The sequence below is a fragment of the Styela clava genome, chromosome 9 (genome assembly GCF_964204865.1).
Source record: "Styela clava chromosome 9, kaStyClav1.hap1.2, whole genome shotgun sequence".
NCBI lineage: Eukaryota > Metazoa > Chordata > Ascidiacea > Stolidobranchia > Styelidae > Styela > Styela clava.
In genome coordinates, this window is record NC_135258.1 from 21,527,521 (window position 1) to 21,550,920 (window position 23,400).

General features: G+C 35.1%; 4 protein-coding genes across 5 annotated transcripts in view; 1 reads left to right on the forward strand and 3 right to left on the reverse strand.

The window, feature by feature from the left end:
• Window positions 1-3,960, reverse strand: part of LOC120339291 (fibroblast growth factor receptor-like 1) — a 37,988-nt gene extending 34,028 nt beyond the window's left edge. The window contains exons 1-2 of one of the 2 annotated variants that reach the window (XM_039407381.2): window positions 3,478-3,959; window positions 2,351-2,448 (exon numbers count right to left, since the gene is read on the reverse strand). In XM_039407381.2, the coding sequence (XP_039263315.2) occupies window positions 2,351-2,448; window positions 3,478-3,758 (379 nt within the window). In that variant the 5' untranslated portion in view covers window positions 3,759-3,959. Of the gene's footprint in view, window positions 1-2,350; window positions 2,449-3,477 lie in introns of both variants that reach the window. The other variant, XM_078115951.1, reaches the window with a different exon arrangement.
• Window positions 3,961-5,887: 1,927 nt separating this feature from the next.
• Window positions 5,888-9,819, reverse strand: LOC120339501 (uncharacterized). Its single transcript, XM_039407640.2, has 6 exons — window positions 9,683-9,819; window positions 9,504-9,585; window positions 8,360-9,148; window positions 7,827-8,030; window positions 6,921-7,195; window positions 5,888-6,584 (listed from the first exon to the last, which is right to left on the reverse strand). The coding sequence occupies exons 1-6, from the start codon at window positions 9,795-9,797 to the stop codon at window positions 6,295-6,297; spliced, it is 1,755 nt and encodes a 584-aa protein (XP_039263574.2). The 5' UTR covers window positions 9,798-9,819; the 3' UTR covers window positions 5,888-6,294.
• A 674-nt stretch (window positions 9,820-10,493) lies between these two features.
• LOC120339770 (cyclin-J-like) lies at window positions 10,494-16,442 on the reverse strand. The gene is made up of 7 exons (XM_039407967.2): window positions 16,124-16,442; window positions 15,524-15,734; window positions 14,728-14,801; window positions 13,713-13,811; window positions 13,522-13,633; window positions 12,157-12,316; window positions 10,494-11,932 (listed from the first exon to the last, which is right to left on the reverse strand). The coding sequence occupies exons 1-7, from the start codon at window positions 16,193-16,195 to the stop codon at window positions 11,674-11,676; spliced, it is 987 nt and encodes a 328-aa protein (XP_039263901.2). The 5' UTR covers window positions 16,196-16,442; the 3' UTR covers window positions 10,494-11,673.
• Window positions 16,443-18,768: 2,326 nt separating this feature from the next.
• On the forward strand, window positions 18,769-23,385 carry LOC120339687 (uncharacterized). Its single transcript, XM_078115867.1, has 7 exons — window positions 18,769-18,888; window positions 18,965-19,119; window positions 19,553-19,703; window positions 19,803-19,910; window positions 20,147-20,222; window positions 21,579-21,697; window positions 22,837-23,385. Exons 1-7 carry the CDS (start codon window positions 18,802-18,804, stop codon window positions 23,047-23,049), a joined length of 909 nt encoding a protein of 302 aa, XP_077971993.1. The 5' UTR covers window positions 18,769-18,801; the 3' UTR covers window positions 23,050-23,385.
• Window positions 23,386-23,400: the final 15 nt, after the last annotated feature.

Genomic DNA, 23,400 nt, shown 5'->3' on the forward strand with positions numbered 1-23,400 from the left:
AAAAGAGAGTTTTTGGCTGTGGAATATGCTCGGGCCTTTTACCCTAGCACAAAAAGGAATGTTGCTCTGTAAAAGTCAAACTCCAAAACAACGAATTTTCACGGTATAAGTATTACAAAAAAAGCACTGCTTGGTTTGCCTAATTCATACGGTATTCCGAGTCAATCGAATCAAAAAGTCAAAATATATTTTTGCATACATTGCATTTCTAGACAGGACTTACAAATTTAATACAATACCAGGAAGCCTCAGAGAGCTATTGTGTCCGCTGAAATAATTAAATTTTTCGTTCAATTTGGTATAATATAATAACAGATTTCTTTTGGTCTATGAGTCGCTACTTACGACTTAATAGAAAATAAACACATTAGAAAAGCATGTGGAAACAGAAATTATCGTTTTAGTCATGCTATTCTGAAATAATTACTGTCGCCAACAGTAAATACCATCATTAAGAGTTACCGGATGTACCTGACTTCTGTTGGTCGCGCATGAATTACTCTGTAATTTTATCTGCAGTTAAACAGTGTCGTTTTCGTAATATCGTGTTTGGTCAAAAATGATACATCATTAAATAAAATTTAAAATCTGTGACTTGCAAACCAACGATAAGGATAAGGACCGAAAACAACTTGGCGACACCGTCCTAAGCAATTGATATTAGTCGTATATTATATATTAAAATGACAATTTCGCAAACGTAAATAGGGTTGTCAATTTCTGAGTATGAGCCGTGAATATATTACCTGAACAATAAATTTCTAACTGATAAAATTTTGTAATTACTAGTTACACAAAACAATTTATCAAAGCTATTTTAGTGATAAGTCACACTCAAACTTTTGAAACGCCACATTTGACAACAATAGGGGTACTGAATTTCCAGTAAGAGTTTGACATTAATGAGAAATGATTCTAATAAATAAATTGAGCCAGACCGAAAAAGAATCCGATAGTGAAAATTCAAAGCTGAAATCACTGCTCAAAACCACGTCGCAACGAATGCCAAGTCTTCTTATTAGAATGGCGTTCAATATTTAACGTCTGCATTTAAAAATCCTCTTGTAAAATTAAATTATATATTTTACAGATAATCCGAAGCGAAAGAGTCTAATTTAAGGGTCGAGCACCTTTACAAACAATTGGCACCTTCTTATTTTTTTTTATCGAAGCTTGCCATTCGTGCTATTGAAAATAAGCATTAATTACTTTGTACTTATCGGTACAAGATATACATGATAATAACTACCTCTAGTTTCACACGACCCTAATCGCGGTAAGTAAACACTAGATATTCAATGAGTCTGTTAAGCTGAAGTGCTATTTCAATTTGTGCAGGTGTGATAAACTGGAACATTAGCGATAAAAACCGGAGTATGGATCTTACGTAGATTCTGAGTAAAACATCGGGTCATTAATAAATATATTTGAAATATGACAAAGAATAGGCCTACAGATATTATAATTTGGAAATCAGTGTTGTTCGCTAACCGAAAATGTTCTTTGCTGAACAAACGCAATTTTTTGGGTCTCAAAATATTTACACGAAAATGCGCGGCATACGACCAAAGTAACAAAGCATAATAAGTTTACTATAAAGAAATAGAGGAATGAATTTTTAAGCATTCTCGTGTTTTAATGTCGTTTGAACGGAGTATTCCATCGCCAGGCCATATTCGAATGAGTTTAAAATAATGAAAATTCTGATGGAATATCGGACAAGTCTTTGCTACTATTGATCACGATTCAGTTATGATAAAATTAGCACATAAACAATGCGAATTATCCGTGGACCATCCACAATGGGGCGTGTCCTGTTTGAATAGCTCATTCCTACTTCCGCGGTATCTGTTCGACATTACTACAGGCACGGAAGATGACAAACACTAAAACTAGGTCTTGCTGGTTAATAATTAGACAAATGATTAATAACGAAGCCAATTGCTCGTAAAATACAAATAGGCGATCCGTTTTTTGATCATAAAAATGTTGTTTATACAAACTGAGTATATACCGAGACCAGGCAATCGCATCTGATTATCCAAATGTACTCTAAGATATAAATCAATTTTGGTATGCCGAAGAAAAAAGACATTTCAATTATGTGAAGCTGTTTGTGTTTGGCGAAAACATGTTTCAATTTTTTGATTAACGTGTTTGTTAACATTTGTTGCACCTTTCTGTTCCAGGCTCTATTGCGTAAAGTCTGTGGCAATAATCGTCCTATAATCAAGAATGAAAAGTCCTCTGTAACGCTGGAGAGACACCGTGAAATCTGCTCGCCAACTTACCGCTATCTAATATTAGCGCAGAGCAATTAAAAGTATATATATTGTAAATAAACCCTTACCTCCTTTTAGTGAAACTTTCGCTTCACAAATCATAAAACAAAAGAGAAAACATAAGAAACTCGACCACGCTGTTGTTGACAATTTCGGCATCTTTCTCCTGCAATAAAAGTAGCAATGATTAAACTGGATTACTCGTAGAAGGATTCTCTACTATCGAAGCCCAGGAGTACGCGATACGACTTTTCATTGTGATGTCACAATATGCTCTTTTCATCAAATCGATAAGTGAACAAAGTGTGTCATGCACGCAATCGAAATGAGAAGAATAGATGTTCCCCGGATCACCGAATTCCTTGTTCAACTTTGCCTATCAGTAAGGACTAAGAAGTCAACAGTGACATAACAATTGAGCAGCCGCTCTGAAATCATCTATTTCAGGCAAATTTAACGCGTGATTATATATGGTATTCATTCGTTATTTTGTCTTCAGGATTGTATTAGTTTGGTTGCAGTTATCAAGAATATCCGAAAAACTAAATAGACAAAGCTTGTAAAATTAACTGTACTTTTTAGTGGCGTTTCACACCTTGGGACGAAATGTTGATTTTAAAAATGTAAGTCGAATTGCCACTCGCTATAATGTTCTTCAGATAAGCATAAAAATTTGCAATGGTGAATTATAGCAGTTGTCAAGGGTCAATCCACTGTAATCATTCTGTGAATAAGAGATGCGAAATACCATCAAACCTATTTCAATAATATCTCCACGCCAAAAGCATAACCGCGCAAGTTTTGATGAGATCGGGGTATTGAATTTTACACCACCCTGTGGACACGTAACTATTATCAACTCAGAATAATGTAATGACAACTAATGTTTCAAGATTGAGAATAGCAAGAAACAATGAAATCGTTGGTGGTGTTTGGGTAGAGGACATTATTTGCGAAATGGTAAATAACCTCGGGTTCCAGCTTCGCACTCGACTATATTCACTTATTGAGAATATTGGGCATCTTTGTGATGGTTGAGTTTTTCACGATCATATAGAAAAGGGTCACAGAATATTTAAGCAATTATTATGTCAATGTCAAATACTTAATTGAATATACCGCCATTGATTTTGATCATCTCACAAATATGATAATTCTGGAGTTCAATATTCATAATAATATTAAATGAACGCACCTGAATTTTGATATAAAAGCATCTTCTCGATAAAGGCATGCGGCCGATGGCAAGAGTTTTGTTTTTGTTAAAATATTGTTCTTTGAAACGCCACTACTTATTAAATAATCCATGTTCTCCGAAGTTCTATTGGAACGAAAAGATGAGCATTTGTTGACCGGATGTCGGCCATATTTGTCCCATGGGTCCATGCTGAATCGACGCACTATCCGACAAGTAGTTTCGGCGCATTTGAAAGCATCTAACTCCCGCCGACCTTCCAGACAATTTGCGGCATTCATGTTTGGCACATCAATTCAAAATTCTCCTGTGAGTATTCAATATTCAAATGTCGCTCAATTCTTCTTTTAAATACATTTCCACTGAAGGTTAAACCGAAAAGTCTTGAAACACTGAATTGCTGATTTTAGATTATCTGATGTTAAAAGCGTATTATATTCATAAACAACAATTTTCTGCAACCAACTATAAATGCAGTATTATTAATAGTATCGTATACTGTAATCAAGTCACCTGACCAAAATGATATCCATTTGAGATATGAGTTACCTTTGAAATCGACTAGTCACATAACATAAGTACGAAAGCAAACGCTATCGCTGTTTGAGCATGGCACGTTGATAAACTGGCCATTTCTGTCTAGATATAATCGTAAATTACGGAAAATAATTATGCAGTGCTAAAAAAAATTCCTCGGTAATACCAAACGATACTCGCTGATAAATAAAAACTATACAGTGGTATGATCTACTACAACGTAATTCTCTTAATTTTCATACATACAAACCCCCTAATCAGACGGTAACATGTCGAAGCCACACCTGCGACAGAAACGACCGCGACATAACAATGCGTACAGATACAAGTCGCTCGCTATCTCCGTCACCTCTCTCTCTCGTGTTTCGCAACTTTTTTCTCCCAGTGTCGAATTTCGCGTACCTCAACTGCACACCGATAGTACGATATGCTAGGTACGTTCTGCTTATTGTAAGTTTGTAAAGCGGGACAATTCACAATATTTTTAATTGCTGTATTCATTCAGTAATTTTTCTAATACTTCGAAAAAAATGTCATATTCTAGTAGTGCGTGGATTACATTCTTGTATCTATGCTATATAACAACGGCAAGTTTAATGCTTACTTTATATTTTGTTTTAACTATTATTTCACCGTATATATTCAGAGTCAAATTTAATAAAAACATTAGCCTTGAACTCGCGAAATTAAAGTTTCCAAAAAATTCAAATTTTATCACGCAACACGAAACGGCGAAAAAAGTGTACGTAATATTTTTCTGCTCAATATTGCTCAATTAGCCCCTAATTTAAATAAGAAAAAGTTGCACATGGCGCGAATAGAGCTATATGCAAATCCATTCTAATGACATAGTTATTAATAGGCGGTGGTCATCTCAGAGAAGTCAACACCGCTATCCCATCAATTCAACGAAACGGATTCTTTTTGAGAAAAAAACATCGAAGCGTAGAAATTGATCGGCAAGCGAAAATCATCCAATTTTACCATACGCCGGGAGGCAGCGCTAGTTTCTGCTCACACGGCTATGTATATACGAGACTCTAATAGACTCAACACTTTTTCAAGAAAACTAAGTTAGAAGAATTATTTCGGTTTTGTATATATATACAGTATATCTTCAGAATTAAGCCAAAAAGTTGAACCGCGGCAGTCTTTCTCCCCATTCCCCAAAATTGTGAAACAAAAAATTTCCACAAAACAAGTTGTTTGCACTAATGCGTATCCATCATATGTACGGCCAGCCTAATAAAAGTTATTTGACCGAATGGATCCCAAGTTGATTCAAGCCTAATACTACAACTTGCATGGTGGTCTTTCTCATTTCTTCACATTTAGTTGCAAAACTTTGGTACAATGATCCTGTGCCGATTTCGGAATTGTGTCGTCGAAACAAGAATTAGCGGATCATTATTTGCGATACAGTGACTTATACAAATAATTCAACAAAAATATCAGCTAATTGAAATGTCATGTATCGCTCGCTTTCCGGCCCGCGTAAGTAAAGAAAATAAACTTGATGTAGCCTTTGGCTTATCAGCAACTTTAACCTTAGTTTCATTGTGAATGCACTGCCCTGCAGTAACAATATCGACATTGCTGATCTGCGTTCATAAACCATGATCCATAGATGATTCTACGTTTAGATCACGCATGAGGGATAAATTTGATGCCAACATCATAACATTCATAATCAACTCAAAAAGTCACAACGTACCTGCCTTAGAAAGGTCGTTTTCTTTATCCCAGATCACCCCTTTCATTTATGCAATTAAATGGTGGAAAATAGAAATATGAGCGCATGTGGCTCAGCCGTGACATGTGAACCGCACATAATTCCGCACGACGAGACAAACAGAAATACAAACAAAACGAGTCCAGTGGTTCTTATCTTGATGTGCGACATCTCATTAGTAATAAAAATCATCACTTTATAAATTTACAAAACAGAAGATGATAGCTCTATTTCATAAATCTTCACAGTAAATACAATGGAAAACCATGACAAACATTTGAAACTAATAGACTTTTAAAAGATTGTATGATAAATGCCAAGTGTGGTCTATTAAGCATGTTTCATAATGAAGTTGTTTTTTCTTGTCTATGTCACTCGATTGTCTAATAACTTTTCAAAATTTCTAGAACATGGCTGCGATAAAAACGGTACAACACTGTTAAAGTCCATTTTACATATTTAATAGTTAATTCATAACTAAACGAATCCTGTTGGTCAAGTCTAGTAGATTACTGAATAATCGGAGGAAAATGAGAAAAAACTCCACGTTACAGGATACAACATCTTGATTCGTTGGTTATAGCCATACTTCCTTGACCCCGTTGCGCCATCAAGTAGCTAAGACAATCAGTTACGGCACGAGCAAAAGCAACAGCATCTTGCGCTGAGGTTTTGCTAGAGACAGTGGTGTGCATATCAGCCTTGCTGTGGAAGGGCAGGAATGACTGAAACACTAAATCGTGACAGTCACGCTCTCTAAAGAATCCTTCTTTCCTTTGACCGCGCTTGCTACAAACCCCGAAAAAAGTCGCCTCACGGATTGGTGGTTGATAATCATCTGAAGTAAATAAAAAAGTACATAGAAGTAATAAATCTACATGGAAGTAATATGCAAATATCTAAACTCAATATTAAGGAAATAGAACAGGTAGTAATATATATGTTTTGGGAATTAGATCAGCCTATCGCGCGGTTAAACGGAATAATGTAATATGACGTCACATACACTTCAGATTCACTATTTTTTGAATAACGTATTTATACCTCTTTAGCTTATGCCACTATAGTATGGCAGATCGGCATTGTCTACTCACCATAGTTGAGTATAGCGCTTTATTGACCACGGGGCCACTGTGTTATACATTAGAACTATTGCAACATCAGCAGTACAAACCTTCTTGCTGCATCATTTCCGTTGTTACATATTGATTTGTTAATGGATTTAGCTTTCTCTTCGTCTGTTTGTTTACTGATTGCAATGCCGATTTCCCACCATCTCTGCTTCTATCGAAAGTTGCCGTGACACAAGACGCATAAGGCGGTGGACCCGATTTTTGTATTGTTTCGAAATCATCCCAATTAAACGTGCTTTTCCGATACCACATTCCTGGTCCCCGGACATCCACTTCACTGTCAATTACTACAATGACGTCATAGCAAGGGCGAACTCTGGAATTAAAGCGCATAATTGAGTTCGTCTTTCCCAAGAATAATTTGAATAGGAATGAATTACATAATTAAGTAAAAAAGAGTAAGAATTAAGTAAATAACTTAAATAATAACAAAAGATGCTCAAATATATGGATACGCAGGCCAAAACAAATGAGTGTCTATCGCAGTAGAGCAGTGTTCCCGACTTCGCCTGACCACCAGATCACAAACGCGGAACCGCCACAAGGTGCGCAATATTTAATTTTGATGATGTTGTCGCACAAAAAAAAATTATACCCCTTACATCCAACAGAAATAAATGAAAGCAATAACTTTCGAGCAAAAAAATACAATCTTTAACCACTGAAAATTTCAGAGCAATTGATCCTGTAGTTAATGAGAAAAATGATTTTTTTCATAACAATGAGAATGAAAAAAGGGTACTCCTGAAGTATACGCATCAAGATGTTGCATAACCTGAACCCTGACCTGGTACACAACCTGAGTGCAGGTTGTGCGCCATTTTGGTGCGCATACTTCAGGAGGTCCGAAAAAAGAATTCTATCAACAACATAATAATAATAAACGATCCATATGTAATGTTCGTGTCCAAAAAGGGATCAAAAACATATAGTATAAACGAAATTACGTTTCAATAGCAGCGTCACATCGTATCTGAAACATTCCATGTGTTGTGATGAAAGGATCTCTTGTTTTTAATATCGATCGATCACAAGCAATAACGTCAGTTGGGATTTTGAATTTTTTCCTGAGTTCATGAACAAGAACAGCAAGTAGTTGCTCGTTTACTCGATTCGCTGTAAGAATAGCTGCACGGCACATTGTCAGGGGTCTGAAAACAAGAAATAAAACAAAAAAGTTATAAATATATTTATTCAAGTTTTACTAAAACAGAATAATTGAAGTCAGTTTTATGTTGATTACCTGGATTTTTCGAACTCTCAAACTTATCTTATTTTCCATTCTCTGCAAAAGAATCTGATTTTCACTTCTGAGGTCTTGCACATCTTTAGCGCATTAAACCAATGGCTAGTCTAAATTTCGAGTTCAAATGCCTTTTGTAAAATCTGACATTACCGAAAACTTTCACAAAAATACCATCCACGTAGGTGTAAATTGGTAACAATTCGTGTATATTATTATATTAATATATACTATAACCTTTTTCGTAGCTGCAGGGATTCTTGGACAAATTTCCAAACAATGTTTACTGCATATGATGATGATTTTGTCAACAAATCTATCGTGGTTTTTGTTGAATGAACTTCAGCTTCTTCACAATAATCACAACTCTTCCCAGGATGAAGTTTCCCCATATTGAAAGCATGTGGTCTCTCCGACTTCACGACAGCACATATGGGGATTAAACAAAATTTCCGTATAATCAAAGGAATCCGAGGATTATCTGTGAGCTTCATCAAAATTTTTCTTATATTTTCTGATACATTGCGACCCAATTCTATCTTTCTATATGTTTCAATCATCGAAAATGTATAATTTCCGTATTTCGACAACTCTTCTTTCTTGCGACACTTGATCATGCACATTCGTGCAACAGCGGCGCATGCATTTACTGTTCGAAGTGGATCGTTCTCAGGTGCGGGAGAGCACATAATAATTTTAACATTTTGTCGATTTGAAGGTATATTGTGAACTATTTTTGATCCCTTCGCTTCTGTTATCATCCAAGTCTTTACAAAATTCAATATTGCTTTCGGTCCTCCCTCTGAGCATTTTGTCAGAATATTCCAAGTGTATAACAGCCTCACTGACCCTCCAGCTGTGATAATCCAGGTGTTATTATTTGTTTCAACAACATCCGTTTTGATTAGTTCAGTATGTCGAGGTTCCTCAGTAATTGCTTTTACAATAGAAGATAATACTGGATGAGTATTCAAGCGACCAATGCTGACGTCATCTCCATCGGGAAGAAGTAGCAGATCAAACAACCTGTATGCAACATTTGCTTATTAATATGTCTATGTTGGGAATGTTCATACTATAAATCGAATTATACCTACAGTATTTTTGAATTTATTATTGACTTGCTTATGTCGAGGCTAAATTAAAACTAGACGATATATTATTTTTCAATCAAGCGAGACGTGGCCATAGCAACAGAACAAAATTGAACAAAGCAGAAATTGCAAGAGGAATCAATAAACTGACATCCTTATAATATAAATATGTCACTTAGGAGAATAAATTTAGACAATTTAATGAAAACGCTACATCAGACCTTGCTATGACCGTGACAAAGTTAGATCGTGAATAATTCTTTTCGAAATAGAAGTAATAGACTCACTCATTAGAACTTCTGAATGCTCGTTCAAGGCTGCATGTCGGTTTAATTACCAAACCGTTTTGGAGCGTGACAGGGTACCAACCTACGAGAGAGAAACAGAGTGACATATTGCAGAAATACCCGTCAATGAAGAGACTGCTATGTGGAATGTAGAAGTAAATTACCCAAGACTTACTTACCATCGGCTGATGCAATGATGACTTGAACTCCAAGATTGGAAAGCACTGATGATGTCACGATTACATCAACATCACTACTACCAGACGCTATTGCGATCAGAGCTTTGGGCTTCATTTCTTAGTAATGATGATTTTAAACTCTCGAAAAGATTTAGTACTGTTACTTGTGACGAAATAATGAAACGAATTACAAACTACAATATTTTTATCACTACCAGTAGAAGTAGCGCGAGATTTTACGTCGCTATCTGTTTCTAAACATAAATAATTGTTTGGGCACAATTAATCCGAGAATTCAATTTCAAACAAATTCATTTAACGCCGTATTTGCACCGCGTGATTGTTTTTTTCTTGCCATTGATGTAAACTGCTTGTCTGGGGAAGTCTGATTTTGGTCAGACGAACGTCACAGAAATACATTTGTGTTAGTATGCAGCAAGACTCTTCGAATTGCATGGTACAGCATTACTATTTTTTTTTTTATAAATCCATGTTAAACAACCATACCAGATACATTTCCACCCACCCCACTATATCTGAAGGTGCTTTAAATGATTTCTATGCAAAAGAATATATTCTGTCAAATTTCCCTTGCATGTTCCTTTGAAACATGTCTTTTTCCTTGTTGGTTGAGGAAGGAGGAGATTAGGCCTCGATAAAATCGACTAGTGCGTCAGATCGCCAATGGATGCGTCAAATGAATCATAGCGTGCGAAGGCTATGTGGATCCTTACGGCGAGCTTCATCAAACCTCATAAAACTTCTATTTTCATTTACGGATGACAATCCCATACAAAGAAAACAGTTTCTACTGTGGCAAATGTTTTATTGCAGAAAGAAAAACAAAACTTACCGATAAATAAACTCCACAAGTGAATATAAAATAAGTATATACAGTCAAAACATTTCATTTGTTATCTAGGTTTCACGGCAAGAAGATCTAGAATGGCACATTCATTTAAAAAACAAAACAAAAGAGGCGTTAAGGGTAATGCCAACTAGGCAAGAGATTCAACTAGAGGAATGTAAATAAAAATAAGTTATGAGATTAGGTACCTAATAGCAAAAACTCAAATTCAATATTAATTTGGATAGACTGCATTGTTTATGCCACTTTAACTAAGGTGACCAGTGTGGCGTTCTACTTGGCTGTGGTTCAATTTTTTTCTGCTCAATTCAAATTGCAATTTATCCCAGAGAAACCAAGAACGATTGGAAAAAAATGAGTTAAAAAAAGAACAGAGTTGTACTAGGTTACTACAGTTCAAACTATGATCACAGTGGAAAATATGATACTCTATAAAATACTATTGTGAAGTTAAGAAGGAAGAACAATATTATCATAAGGATATTAGTAAGTGGTGACAGAGGAATAGCTTAATTAGAAAAATATTAATCCCATCGAAGAAACAATATAGCAATGCCTATTGCCTACCATATTGGAGTAGTTTATTGATACTGATGTATTTAATAAGAAGTAACTAAGGCAACTGCCAGAATAATTTGTCAAAAAAGGAGTTGATATTTCAAAACAAAATAAGTTCAGTACATTTACAACATATAAATCTTTTGCACCTTTTGACCTGTGTTGATTAGATATAAACAAAAAATGGCAATATGACCAAAAATAAAAGAAATCCATACACTTTGAAGAGAAATGAAAGAAGAACTAATTAGATTAATGCACATTGCACATATTTCAGAATATACATAAATAGATTGATTTTTAGGGTTTATAGCAGTATAACAAACGCAACTTGATGCTTCAATATTTAGTGAATTTTCAACCGTTTTCCCAAATGAAAAAAAATTTGCACTCAACCCCAAAAGAATATTCACAAAAATAAAATAAACAAACAAAAATATATATGAACTGAAAACAGTGGAATAGCAATACAGAATTAAACACAGTGGTAGATGAACATTCATCTGCAACTTCTCCCAGCCAAAATTGAATTACAAGGTTTTTCTGAAAATTTATAGATCAAATACTAAGTACGTTTCATAGAATAACCTCTATTGTACCTGTAAATGGGAGCAAGAGATGAATGTGCGGCAGGAGCCACCGGTGCAACCATGCAGCCATATTGTGCCTGGTATTGCTGAAGTGATGCCGAGTCTTCAGTCATCTGTGGAGGAACTGGGGACGCGATTGGAGTGTTCCCAGTGCTGTTTAAAGCCATTTGATGTTGCACAGCTGAACTTGCTTTCGCACTTTCCTGAGTTGCTTTACGATCTTCATCATGCAATCTAAAATACCATAACGTCAGTCTTTCAAGTGATAAAAACTTCCCAACAATACTACTGAGTACTGATTAAAGGAATATGATGGAGTAAACTAAAGTACAGACTGTAGAATCATAATTTGAATTTCATGTATATGAATACAGTAAAATACTATCATAAATATGCTTGTGCCTACAGCAAAATTGAGCATTGTTTTCAGTTAATAAAATTCTTGCTTCATATGGTACCTTAATAGTATTTCAATGCATGGAACAAGATGCGACCATGTAAAATTGCTCTGTCTCCTCATTTCCGAAGTCCATGTTGGTGATATATGAAGACAAATTCTTGCTGATGCAAGACAAGCAGCAGTGATTAGTGATGGCTTGAACACGAGAAATGCAGGATCTAAAGGTAAAATAAGATATCTGAGACCACTAACTTTAGTGTTATAGTAAACCTTACTAGCATGGAGTGACAAAAGGGCTAAAATCTAGTGTCAAATTTTATCCATTCATGTTGAATGTTTATGCAATCAATTAGAAGGGTTTGCCGTGGGTATGAGGAATAATCAGGTATTAAATACAAAAATTGAAAATGACATTGCACCCATAAAATTAAAATAAATCTGTAATGAACGTTATGCTGGAAATGGTCAATAAATGTCTTAATATTCCAGTGTCAGAAATATTATTGGTATAGCAAATAAATCCATATATATACGATTGGTGTAGCAAGTTAAGACTAGTTTGTTAAATGTGTTGTGATAGATGAAAGCCAAGGAAAGCCATTAGGTTCAGTTAAAAAAATACTGAGAATCTAAAACCTGCAAGCATGCAACATCATCTTAAAAATAGCTGCAACTATGTGGGACAGATCTTTGATACAAAACATGTTATTTGTAGTAAGCTTGATGTAAAAGGCCATATCTCCAATCAAAAAAAAAAAGAGATAGCGTGTTGGCCTAGCGCAGGCCCGCACAACTCAAATCACCACGAGGGCCGCAAGCATAAATCTGAAGGCCCGGTGGGCCGCAAACTTTGCCAAATACATATTTCACGAGATGAACTACAAATCAAAATAATATTGTGAAACAGTTAAATTTAATGAAACACTTTCACTACTGGGGAGCTTAAAAGTATGAAGAATCTTATTTTCTTGAGTAAAAACGAGGTACAGGATTTTTGCATATGAGATGGCAAATATGTATTTAGTGCTTCATCTACCTTGAAAACCCACCCTTCATTTTCAATATTTCTTTTTTATTAGAATTAGGTATTGCGTGTTGCAGTATAAACTGACTGCATGAAAATGTTGTGCAGGTGGCCTAGCGGTTAAACAATTGAACAAATACTATGTCTTGGCTGTTCAAAACCCAGGATAATATAAATTGGATAGGCATACTGAACAGGACATTTGTCAGTCTTTTCAAAAACACTAGCTCCCTCTTATCTGTTCTCTTAAATAATAAGGAATTCTCTTCACACTAAAATAATCCAATTTTACTAAATAAAGCAGCAAACATATTGCTTTGCAAGCAACTCAACATGGGCCTATTTGCAAGATCAAATCCAGGTCTATATAACATATGACTGAAGCTGTTAAAATTTTACCTTGTAATGAAACTTCAAGAAAATAGTTGACATTCTTCTCCATGTAAATGTAGGCTTCTTCACGATTTACTAATGGTCGTCCAACATGTAAATCATGCGATCCCAATGCAACCTTAAAGAAAAAATTTAGAAAAATTAATAACGCAGCTGAATATTTTTAAATACGGTAACTACAATATCAAATCAAGTACCTGCATATAAAAATCTTTATAATGAGATGCAGTGGAGAATCCTATATTCCAACCAAATGCTGAAAGTATTCTTAATTCCATATGCAAATAATCAGAAGCCTGTGATTAATGTAATGTAATTAATGTAATTAATCATTTGAAAAGTTTAATTACATAAAGTTTTGGGTAGATATGTATTTCAGAGTCTTTCCCAGTATCTCATTTTGATTTTATGATTTCTGAGTTGATCCCTCAATGTACCACTGATATCAGACTCCATATTTGGCAGCAATACAATAAATTTTATTAACGGTAATAAATTTTTTGACTCATTTTCCATCATACAGTTATTTAACTGAATCTTTGGAGGAAAAAAACACAAGCATTTACAAATAAAATTAATCTGGAATATTAATTGAATGATTGAATTGTTAAATGATGAACTCCTTGAATTTCCCTAGCTTGCTCAAACAAGAAATATGAATGAGATTCTATGAAATAAATCATTGTTTACAGTTGTCATTGCTGGATGGGAAGGATGGAAAGAGTCAAATTGAACTCTTTCATCAGGGCTCACTTGAATCTGCACATGCCATAGTTTTGATACTGTTTTATATAAAATTGTTAATTGCTGTTGTAGCCGTAATAAATTTACTTCGAGACAGCATGTTAATTCCCCCTTAAAAGGCTTATTCAGTAATTTGTAATATCATCATCCTCTGGGTTACAACTATAGACCAATGAAATTCATTCACTTTATTGGTAATCAAATTCACAATTGACGTACGTTAGCTTTAGATGTCCTAGATAAATTACTGAACCAACTTATTAAATCACCACAGTGAACACCACTTTGAAAACCAGTTTAAATTGTTGACTAATTTAATAAAAATAATTCTATATGTATATCCTATTATTACTGGTAAATACTGTATTATTATTGCTGTTTTGGATGCCACTTTACATTTATGTATTGGAATATTGAACCGGGAAACACTGATTCCAAATCAGATACAGTACAATATAGATACAATACCTTCAATTGCCATTGTAAGCCTTCCATCAAAAGTTTAAACTTAGGTATTTTTTCTTCTCTTTCTTCAAATTTGCCTACAATTAAAAAGAAGTGAAACTAGTTTACAGTTTCCAATTATAAATTCTGATAACTTCATCAACTAACATAATTCATATTCATAAAATCGTTGTGTTCATCATTGTTGGGAAAGATATGGGAGCAACTGACTAGTAAAGGTAATAGGTGTGTGCTTGTTTTTGGAACAGCAGTTACAGGAACACAAGCAAACTAGTAATAGCAAAAAGTAAATCAGTAGTACATAAAAAAAATTTATAAACTAATTTATTGCAGTCAGATAAAGAATTTGAAAAAACCTTGATTTTCCCGTATTTGAAACAAGTTACAAGAAGGTGATGGCACATAAAAAGTAAAAGGTATCAACTGCTGCCAATTCATTAATGTATGTATGTATCTATAACTTCCTAATATGTAAGCCTAAAACGGGTGGTTGCTAGCTGCAAACATGAGCATGACAGAATACTATGTTTTCATAATTAAGAGTGGTAGTGATATGATATCTTGCATTCATTTGTGGTTACTATAAAAATCTACAACCCGCGTTGAAACTCGAGAGTAATACGTCAAAACTGAAAATATACTTAAAAAGAACATCAAATAGAAAAAAAAGTAAAAAAGGCATTCCAGGGTGAAGGGAGATATGAAACAACCAATGGTGGCTAAGAAGTAGTGGCACCCAGTGATTAAATCTAACATTGATACAGGAGGATCACTGTAGTTATTGAAAAATCCAACTCACTAGCAATTAAGAGACAGCAAACAACAAGAACTTTTAAATCATCAACAGAAACTGTGTAGAGGTCAGTAAAGCGATCGTACAAGGTCACTGCCAGATGCTGCGCATTTCCATTCAGTCGAAACTTCTGACAAGTGAGAGCCAACCAATCAACCAAATATCTTCTCAGATACATCAGTGGAGAATTACCCTGAAGTCCACATATCAAATTTTCCTAAAAGCAAAAAATATTTTTAGTTGAGAAAGTAGTCAACAAAGTCTGAAAGTGCATAATGATATCTGATATAAGCAATATTACTGTATTATGAGCAGGATCAATTTGCAAACAATAGGTTTGTGACTATATGAGAATTGAGATGGCTAATTGCCTGAAGGTTAAAATCGAACGTCCAAGTACAGTAGCACGTACAGCCTTAGGAATCTGAAGACAGACAATTGCACTACATTGTCTAGTTCAATAGTTTTTGCCTACACATCCTATACCATACATTATTTTTAATTCAGGCTACATTCAGACATTGCAATATTAGGCTAAGAGTAAACCTATTATTGCATATCAACGATTCTCGTACTGGTATCCGTACCGTATAAAAATAATATCACCTTCAATTTCAAAGTGTCATGAATGTCTTTAGCAAGATCGCCATTCCACCATTCGCCCTTACGCCATTCCATTTTCCCCTAGCAGGTTGTGCCAGTGCTGAAACGAATTTAGTGGAGAGTAGCACAAACAGCCCAAACACAAGACTTTGCGACTGACTTCCCAACTAATAACAAAAATTTAATCACGTCAAATGCGTTCGAAACGCAACAAAGTAAGATCCGCGATCACCAAATTAGCAGTTCTGATTGTTCGCAGAACGCAACAAACGCTTAAAAAGAATTGGGTAAATTTAACTTCAATTTAAATGTCAAAATTTCAATACTCGCGGACGCATAATTTAACCGCAGGGTTCAACTACCAGCTTCAATACAAAGTGATCTTATGGGTATCATCTTTTTTCTCGTGTTTCAGCTAAATTGGTGTGAACCGAGTTTCGGTCACGCAAAATTGAAAGTGATAACTTACGACTTTCGAGTAAACACACGTCTTTTGTGCAGCGTTGAAATTTCAACAATTTATATCTCGGCATGAGTTATCTTTTGCAACTTTTTACAATCACGCCGAACATTAATACTTTCTCAAAAACACGGCTACATTCTCTCAAAATATACTTGCTTCTTTCGCTATCTCTTTCGATACAGGGGAAGCCCCTAACCGGTGACAGATTTCCCCATTGCCGGAATTCCCCATGTCTCGAAGCATTGATACCGTGCGCCCGCTCCTGTCAGTCTCCAAACTAACTGGAATGTGTGTCAACTGTCAACCTATAGAATTATTATTCTTTCTTTATACTGACATACCAGTAACTTGCATTGCACACACCAGACTGGTGGGTACAGGATACTAAGATAGACTATGTTTAAATTAGCCAAGCAGTCAGGAGTGTATTCATGAGCATCGATGAAAAATTAAATATCTGAATATTCAGTTGTTAGTGAATAATACATTAATCAAAAAAAACTTAGAAACTTTCTAGTAAGCTTAGAAAGTATGCTTAGAAAATTACTCTTGGCTATAAATATAGATAGAAAATATACGGAATTATAAATGCAAAATATCACCCATTTTTTAAATTTTATCCATAAGGAAGGTTTCATGAAATTTGGACTCTAATGTCCGAACTGAATGTGAACTCTGAACCAGCAATCGCTTAGATCAGTGGTTCCCAAACTTTTTCAAAAAAATTGTCTGACGGACCCCTTGCAATTTTGTTTTTGTTTTGCGGCCCTGTGCACTAATTGACTTAAATAGAACATTATCAAAGAAAGACAGAAAGATATCACATAAAACAAGATCACAACAAAAATAAATGCTTCACACGGTGTAGTGCAAAACATATCTTCACCTGCGTTTATCACGATAAAATTACATACGATTATCTCAATTTTAATTTTAGAAGACATTTTGAAATTGATAATACAGAGTTGAAAACGTAAAAATATATGCCTACCGTTACCGTGTGTCATTGACACCTAAAAACTAAAACGTAGTGCCTTTCTGACTGCGCTATATTTAACGCTATCCACCTTTCGAAACAAAAGCGTAAATCAGCATTTAGAAACGGAGTGGCATACTTTATCAACTACCTACTGTAATTCTCTCCTATAACAACAAGCATGCAAAAAGGCAGCGCCATCTACACCTCCAAGTGCAGTTTTAGGTATTTAGCGGGATTTCCAAACAATGGCCGCTATGGCTGAACGGCGCTCCAGAAGCATATGTACCAAGATGTCGCACGACCTGAACCCTAACCGGTACACAATACCATGTTCAGGTTGTGCGCCATCTTGGTGCACATAGATTACTTCTGGAGCTCCGGTTAAACCACGGCGACTGACTTTTTAGATGCCCCAAACCGGTACCACGACAGCAAATTAAAAAATCATGTCGGGTAAAATTTTGATGCCGTAACCAAGGCATGTCGGATGTATTGGCAGGGCTGCCTGCCCCTGTTGGTGACAAACAATGAGTAGGTTGGTACTTTTTTTGGTATATTAAACAAAAGTACGGCGCATGACTTTGTTAATATGCCGATAATACTGATTACTAAATTATAGCGCCATTAAACCATGGCATGAGACGCCGCGGTTTGTTCGTGGCAAGAGCTGTCATAGCTTTGTGACGTCACAATTGGGAAAGCCTAATCGAAACAAAAAGTGAAGAATCAGTGTCCTCAGCAGAGATTGTAAAGCATCATAAAGCGATAAATGTGTCTTTCCAAATTTAAGCAGTTAATTTTTGCATAATCAAACTGTGAGCCATTCAACAGATTTCTTTCGCGGACCCTCGGAAAGTACTTCACGGACCCCAAAAGGTCCGCGGACCCTAGTTTGGGAACCACTGGCTTAGATCTATATACTGATATATGGATGTAGCCATTTCCACCAGGACATTCCACTTCTACTGGGTTACTATTTCATAGTGTCATAACAGAGTATCATGTGCTTTATGTAGCTTATTTAGTTGTTCACTAAGCCGAAATTATGTCATTTCCAGTTTTTATTGTGTATTGACTTTATATAACTTTTATAAATTAATTTCACTGTTGCGTGTGTTGGTCCATTTATTTAAATGGTTAAATTTGAAATTCTTTTTCCAACCAAATTTATCATATTTCTGTATATCTTTCTTTTCCAAAATTTACAGAATGAAGGGTTGAAATGAATAAATAGTGACAATGCAAAGTGCAACAGACATTCTTAAAGCAGCTGAAGAAGGAGAGATACGTTTGGTGGAGACGCTTCTGAAAATGTATCCATCTCAGGTATTGGATTACATATGACTAGAATATACATTTTGAAACCATGGCTCGTATTAAATTAATTTCAAATCATTACTAGGTTGATATTCTTCATATGGGACACACAGCTTTACATGCAGCTGCACGCAGTGGAAATGTTGATGTTATGAAGACATTGATTCATCATAATCCAAAACCAGATATTGATTTCCCCGATTCGAGAGACTGCACACCATTGCATTATGCTGTGAAAGGGTAATTATTTGTTGTTTTCCAATAGTCGTGTATTTGTGTATGGGAACAGTTTTCTAATTTTTGACGTATATCAGGGTTCGCTAATACTTTGACTAGGTGAATTGATTGATATATATATTTTCAAGTTTTCAAGATCATTGTGCTAAGCATTAAACACATTCTAACCATCAGACCATCGATTACCCTGCACTGGTTTAGATCTAGTGAGGAATTATTATATCACAGAAGAATGCTGGATTCTTTGCTGTTGCTAGTCAATTGAGAGTTCCTCCAACATCAAGTCCATATATCTGAAATGAATACTTGTCTAACTATTTCCAAAACAGGCATGAACTGGTAATAAGATCATAGTTTGTCATATAAGCGTGTCTTATCCGTTTTTCCCTCTCTTGCAATGAACGTGAAATCTGAATATTATTTTATTTTTACTTAGAAATCAACCAGATGCAGTGTTACTGTTAATGAAAGCCGGTGCAAATTTGAAAGAAGAAGATGATTGTGGACAAACTCCACCTGATATTGCTTTCAATCAAAAGATTAAAGAATGCGTAAAAATTTTCATAGATGAAGGAGTCACATTCAAGGTGAATATATTATTCCTTGAGAGACATAGATGTGTATTTTTATAAATGCAAATTGGTGGCAGATTTCTGTAACTTTTGTTTTTTATTTTTTATCACTAGTCAAAAGTGTCAACTTTTCAAAATAATACCTGTACACATAGCCATAAGCAAGAATGTGGTAAAAATGCTGGAAAGGAAGAAGAGGAACCTGTACAATCTAAATCAAAGGTAAACAATTCAAATTATCTCATTTAAGCTCTTGTGTGTTGTTGAGTGATGTGCTTAACTATCAATTACGTACATTCCTTTATAATAATGTATGTCTGGAACATTGTACATGCTATCTAGTATGGTAGAGATGAGGAAAAATTGGTTATTTAGCATTGCCATAGCTACCAGGCATGCTTTTGAAGGTGCTTTATTGAAATTAATAATATGCTCTACGATGTTTTTTTTTTTTTCAGGACCTCTGTATGCATTGTGGAGAGAGGGATAAGTTTGTTAAATTTGAACCATGTGGCTGCATTGTTCTATGTTTTGGTAAGTTTTGAATATTTTTTAATCAAAATTTGATGGTATCTGGGCCGGATAGCGACTGTCAAAACAGCGGCTGTCATAATGGCGACTTCATAATGGCGACGTAATCAAGTCGCTCGACTGTCAAAACAGCAACTGTTATGATAGCGACTTAACTCGTGTTCACTGAGTTGAATTCACTGAGTCGAATTTCCTTTCATAACTTCAAGAAAAGGTAGTGACATGATATGTCATGAAGGCTTTTTGTACAGGAGTGACAAAACAAAGTTAGGGTTAGGGATAGGGTGTGGGGGATGGATTCGACTCAGTGAACACGAGTTAAGTTGCTATCATAACAGTCGCTGTTTTAATGCGGTCGCCATTATGACAGTAGCGCACTTGATTACGTCGCTATTATGAAGTCGCCATTATGACAGTCGCTGTTTTGACAGTCGCTATTTGGAACCCGAGCCAAATTTGATACCAGTTCTGCTATTTGAGATATTTTTCAATGAGAAATTTCCTAGTAGATATTAGAGATGTACCGATACCACTTTTTTCGCAAATACCGATACCGATACCAGCTAAAAAAGCCATACTGATACACCGATATTCGAAAACGGCCGATATTGCCAATGTTCTGATACCGATATTCCGATACTATGTAATTATTACCTTAAGTGTACAGGGCTGACGGTTCAAAATAATAGTCTTTGAGCATTATTAACAGTGCACATTATTTCGGATCAAAAAAGAGTAATATCACACACACATATATATATTAAGAAGTGGATGTTTGGGATCCAAATGCGTTAATTGATTCATATGCATTGAGCACTGGTGCTCATAATCTCGGTGTTCAATTAGAAAACTAATAGGATTTGGCTACTGTTGGTGGTAAAGTAAATAAATGTTTAGCCTACTTATCGTATGAAACTGATACATTAAGATACATGCGCATGATTTTGTGCCAATATAACGCCGTATTTTATATTTGACACATCGGAACATCCACTAATATTCGATTGATACATTTCTTCATAATTACCATGAAATATTGAAAATTTTAATATAAAAATTTGGCAGCAAAAATACTCAAATTGATTGAGCCAGTCTGGTTGATAAATGGCTAAAAACAGGTCGGAATCCGATTCTCGTTTCTACTAGCGGGGTTGGGGACGTGCGTGGCTCCTAGTTCACGATCATTGTCGATACCGATACCCGATAACAATACATCGGTAGATCTCTACTAAATATAGGAAGTATAAAAGTTTGAAGCACATTTCCGTCATTTCACTAGATCATATGAATACCTGGGCGCTGGTGATTTATCAAAAATAAAGCTGAAAAGATTTACAATATATATTATTTGTTTCGCAGAATGTTCATTCATCAATGCAGCATGCATGAACTGTGGAGAGCCTATTGAAAAATACACTTTCACAGAAACCTCCGCAGCAAACAGTTTAATAAAATATATTAAATATACAAGAAAAGAGGTAAAAACTGTTTTTATCGTACAGCTGGGGTCAGCAACCTACGGCCTGCGGGTCGGATTCGGCCCGCGGAGTAATATAATTCGATCCGCGATGCTTCACTGAATTATAGTACCAAAACACCAGTTTTGACGATTATATTCTTTACGTAACAGAATTTATTGTGCGACACGTGTATACTTAATTATATTATAACTTAACAGGTATAAAATTCACAGTTACTCATTCAAGGAGCCTATAATTTAATTATAATTAGACAGATGGCAACAAAACACAGAAAAATTGATGCTAAATGCATAGGGTTCAATGGCGCCAAAAGTATTCAAATGGAATTTTTTGAGGAAATAAATGTATATTCTATGAGAGAGATGTAGCACTGCCTGGTTTTTTATTATAAAAAGTATCATTCGTTCGGTTTTTAACTTTCTGAAATTATGTGCGGCCCGCCAATAACTTGCAACCCTTAATTTTGGCCCCCGAGCGACAAAAGGTTGCCGACCCTGCCCTACAGAGTAGTGCAAAAAAAACCTCCCACATTTTATTTCCTATATTAAATTTTTAGTAGCCTTATGCTTAACAATGCTTTCAGTTGCCATTTTGTATAAATTATTTTCAAAAACAACGTTTTCATGGCCCCTTCCAGCTACAATACATTGCTGGGAGCATATACTAACATTTTCCATTACCTTCTGAGTCATTTCCTGTGAATAATTGTTTTGCAAATGGCAGCTCTCAGTTCATCAATGATTGTAAGCAGGCGTTTGTATAACTCACGCACAAGATAACCCCACAAAAAATAATCACAAGGTAAAATATTTGGTGAACTTAAGGGCCATCCCATATCACCATGCGAAAAAATTAAATACATTGAAAAGAGTTCTCAGAAGACATCTATTGTTTTTTTGCCACATGAACAGTTAAATAAATTGCATCATAAATTGAAACCAAAATGGCAATTTAGCTTTGTACATATGCAAACTTTCCAATAGGCTTTTGTTCTAGTTCAAAATAGCAGTGTTATTGGCCAGCGCTTTTTTTGAAAATTTTTCACGTCTGTAAATATCCTTAGTAAATATGTTGTACTTTACTTCTAACATGAACTACAGCAAATCATGATTGCAAATCATATTTTCTTGTTACAGATTCCCAGATTGAATAGTCTACATATATGTCGCATTTGTGAAGATGCTCCTATAAATTGTGTTTTGAACTGTGGACATATGTTTTGCATTTCATGCTTGAGAAGAATTAAAACTCAAGTAACTCAAAATCCTATTCCCAGGCCACCTTGGAATTGTCCTTACTGTGACAAGTCTTCAAGATATACGAAGTTGCATGCAGACTGGCTAAACTGATCTAAATGCCAATATTTCAGAAGTTATGTTCTAATATATTATGCAACATGGTTAACCTTTAGAAACAAAGCAAATTGATGAAAGAACCAATCACTAAATACTGTTGTTTTGTATCTTTCAATTTATTTAATTTGTTAACAATTTGTTAACAGAAAGAGGTTTTTCAGTTTACCAATTAGATTGTAAAATGAAGTGTAAATTAATATTCCTAAACCATCGATACTGACATGAGATACCAGTTTGTTATAAATATATGATTTCATTTGCAATGTCATTTCCAGGGGTTTGAATTCAAACTTTTCTGAATTGTACTCAAACTTGAAATGTACGTTGTTCTTTCTTTCAACTAAT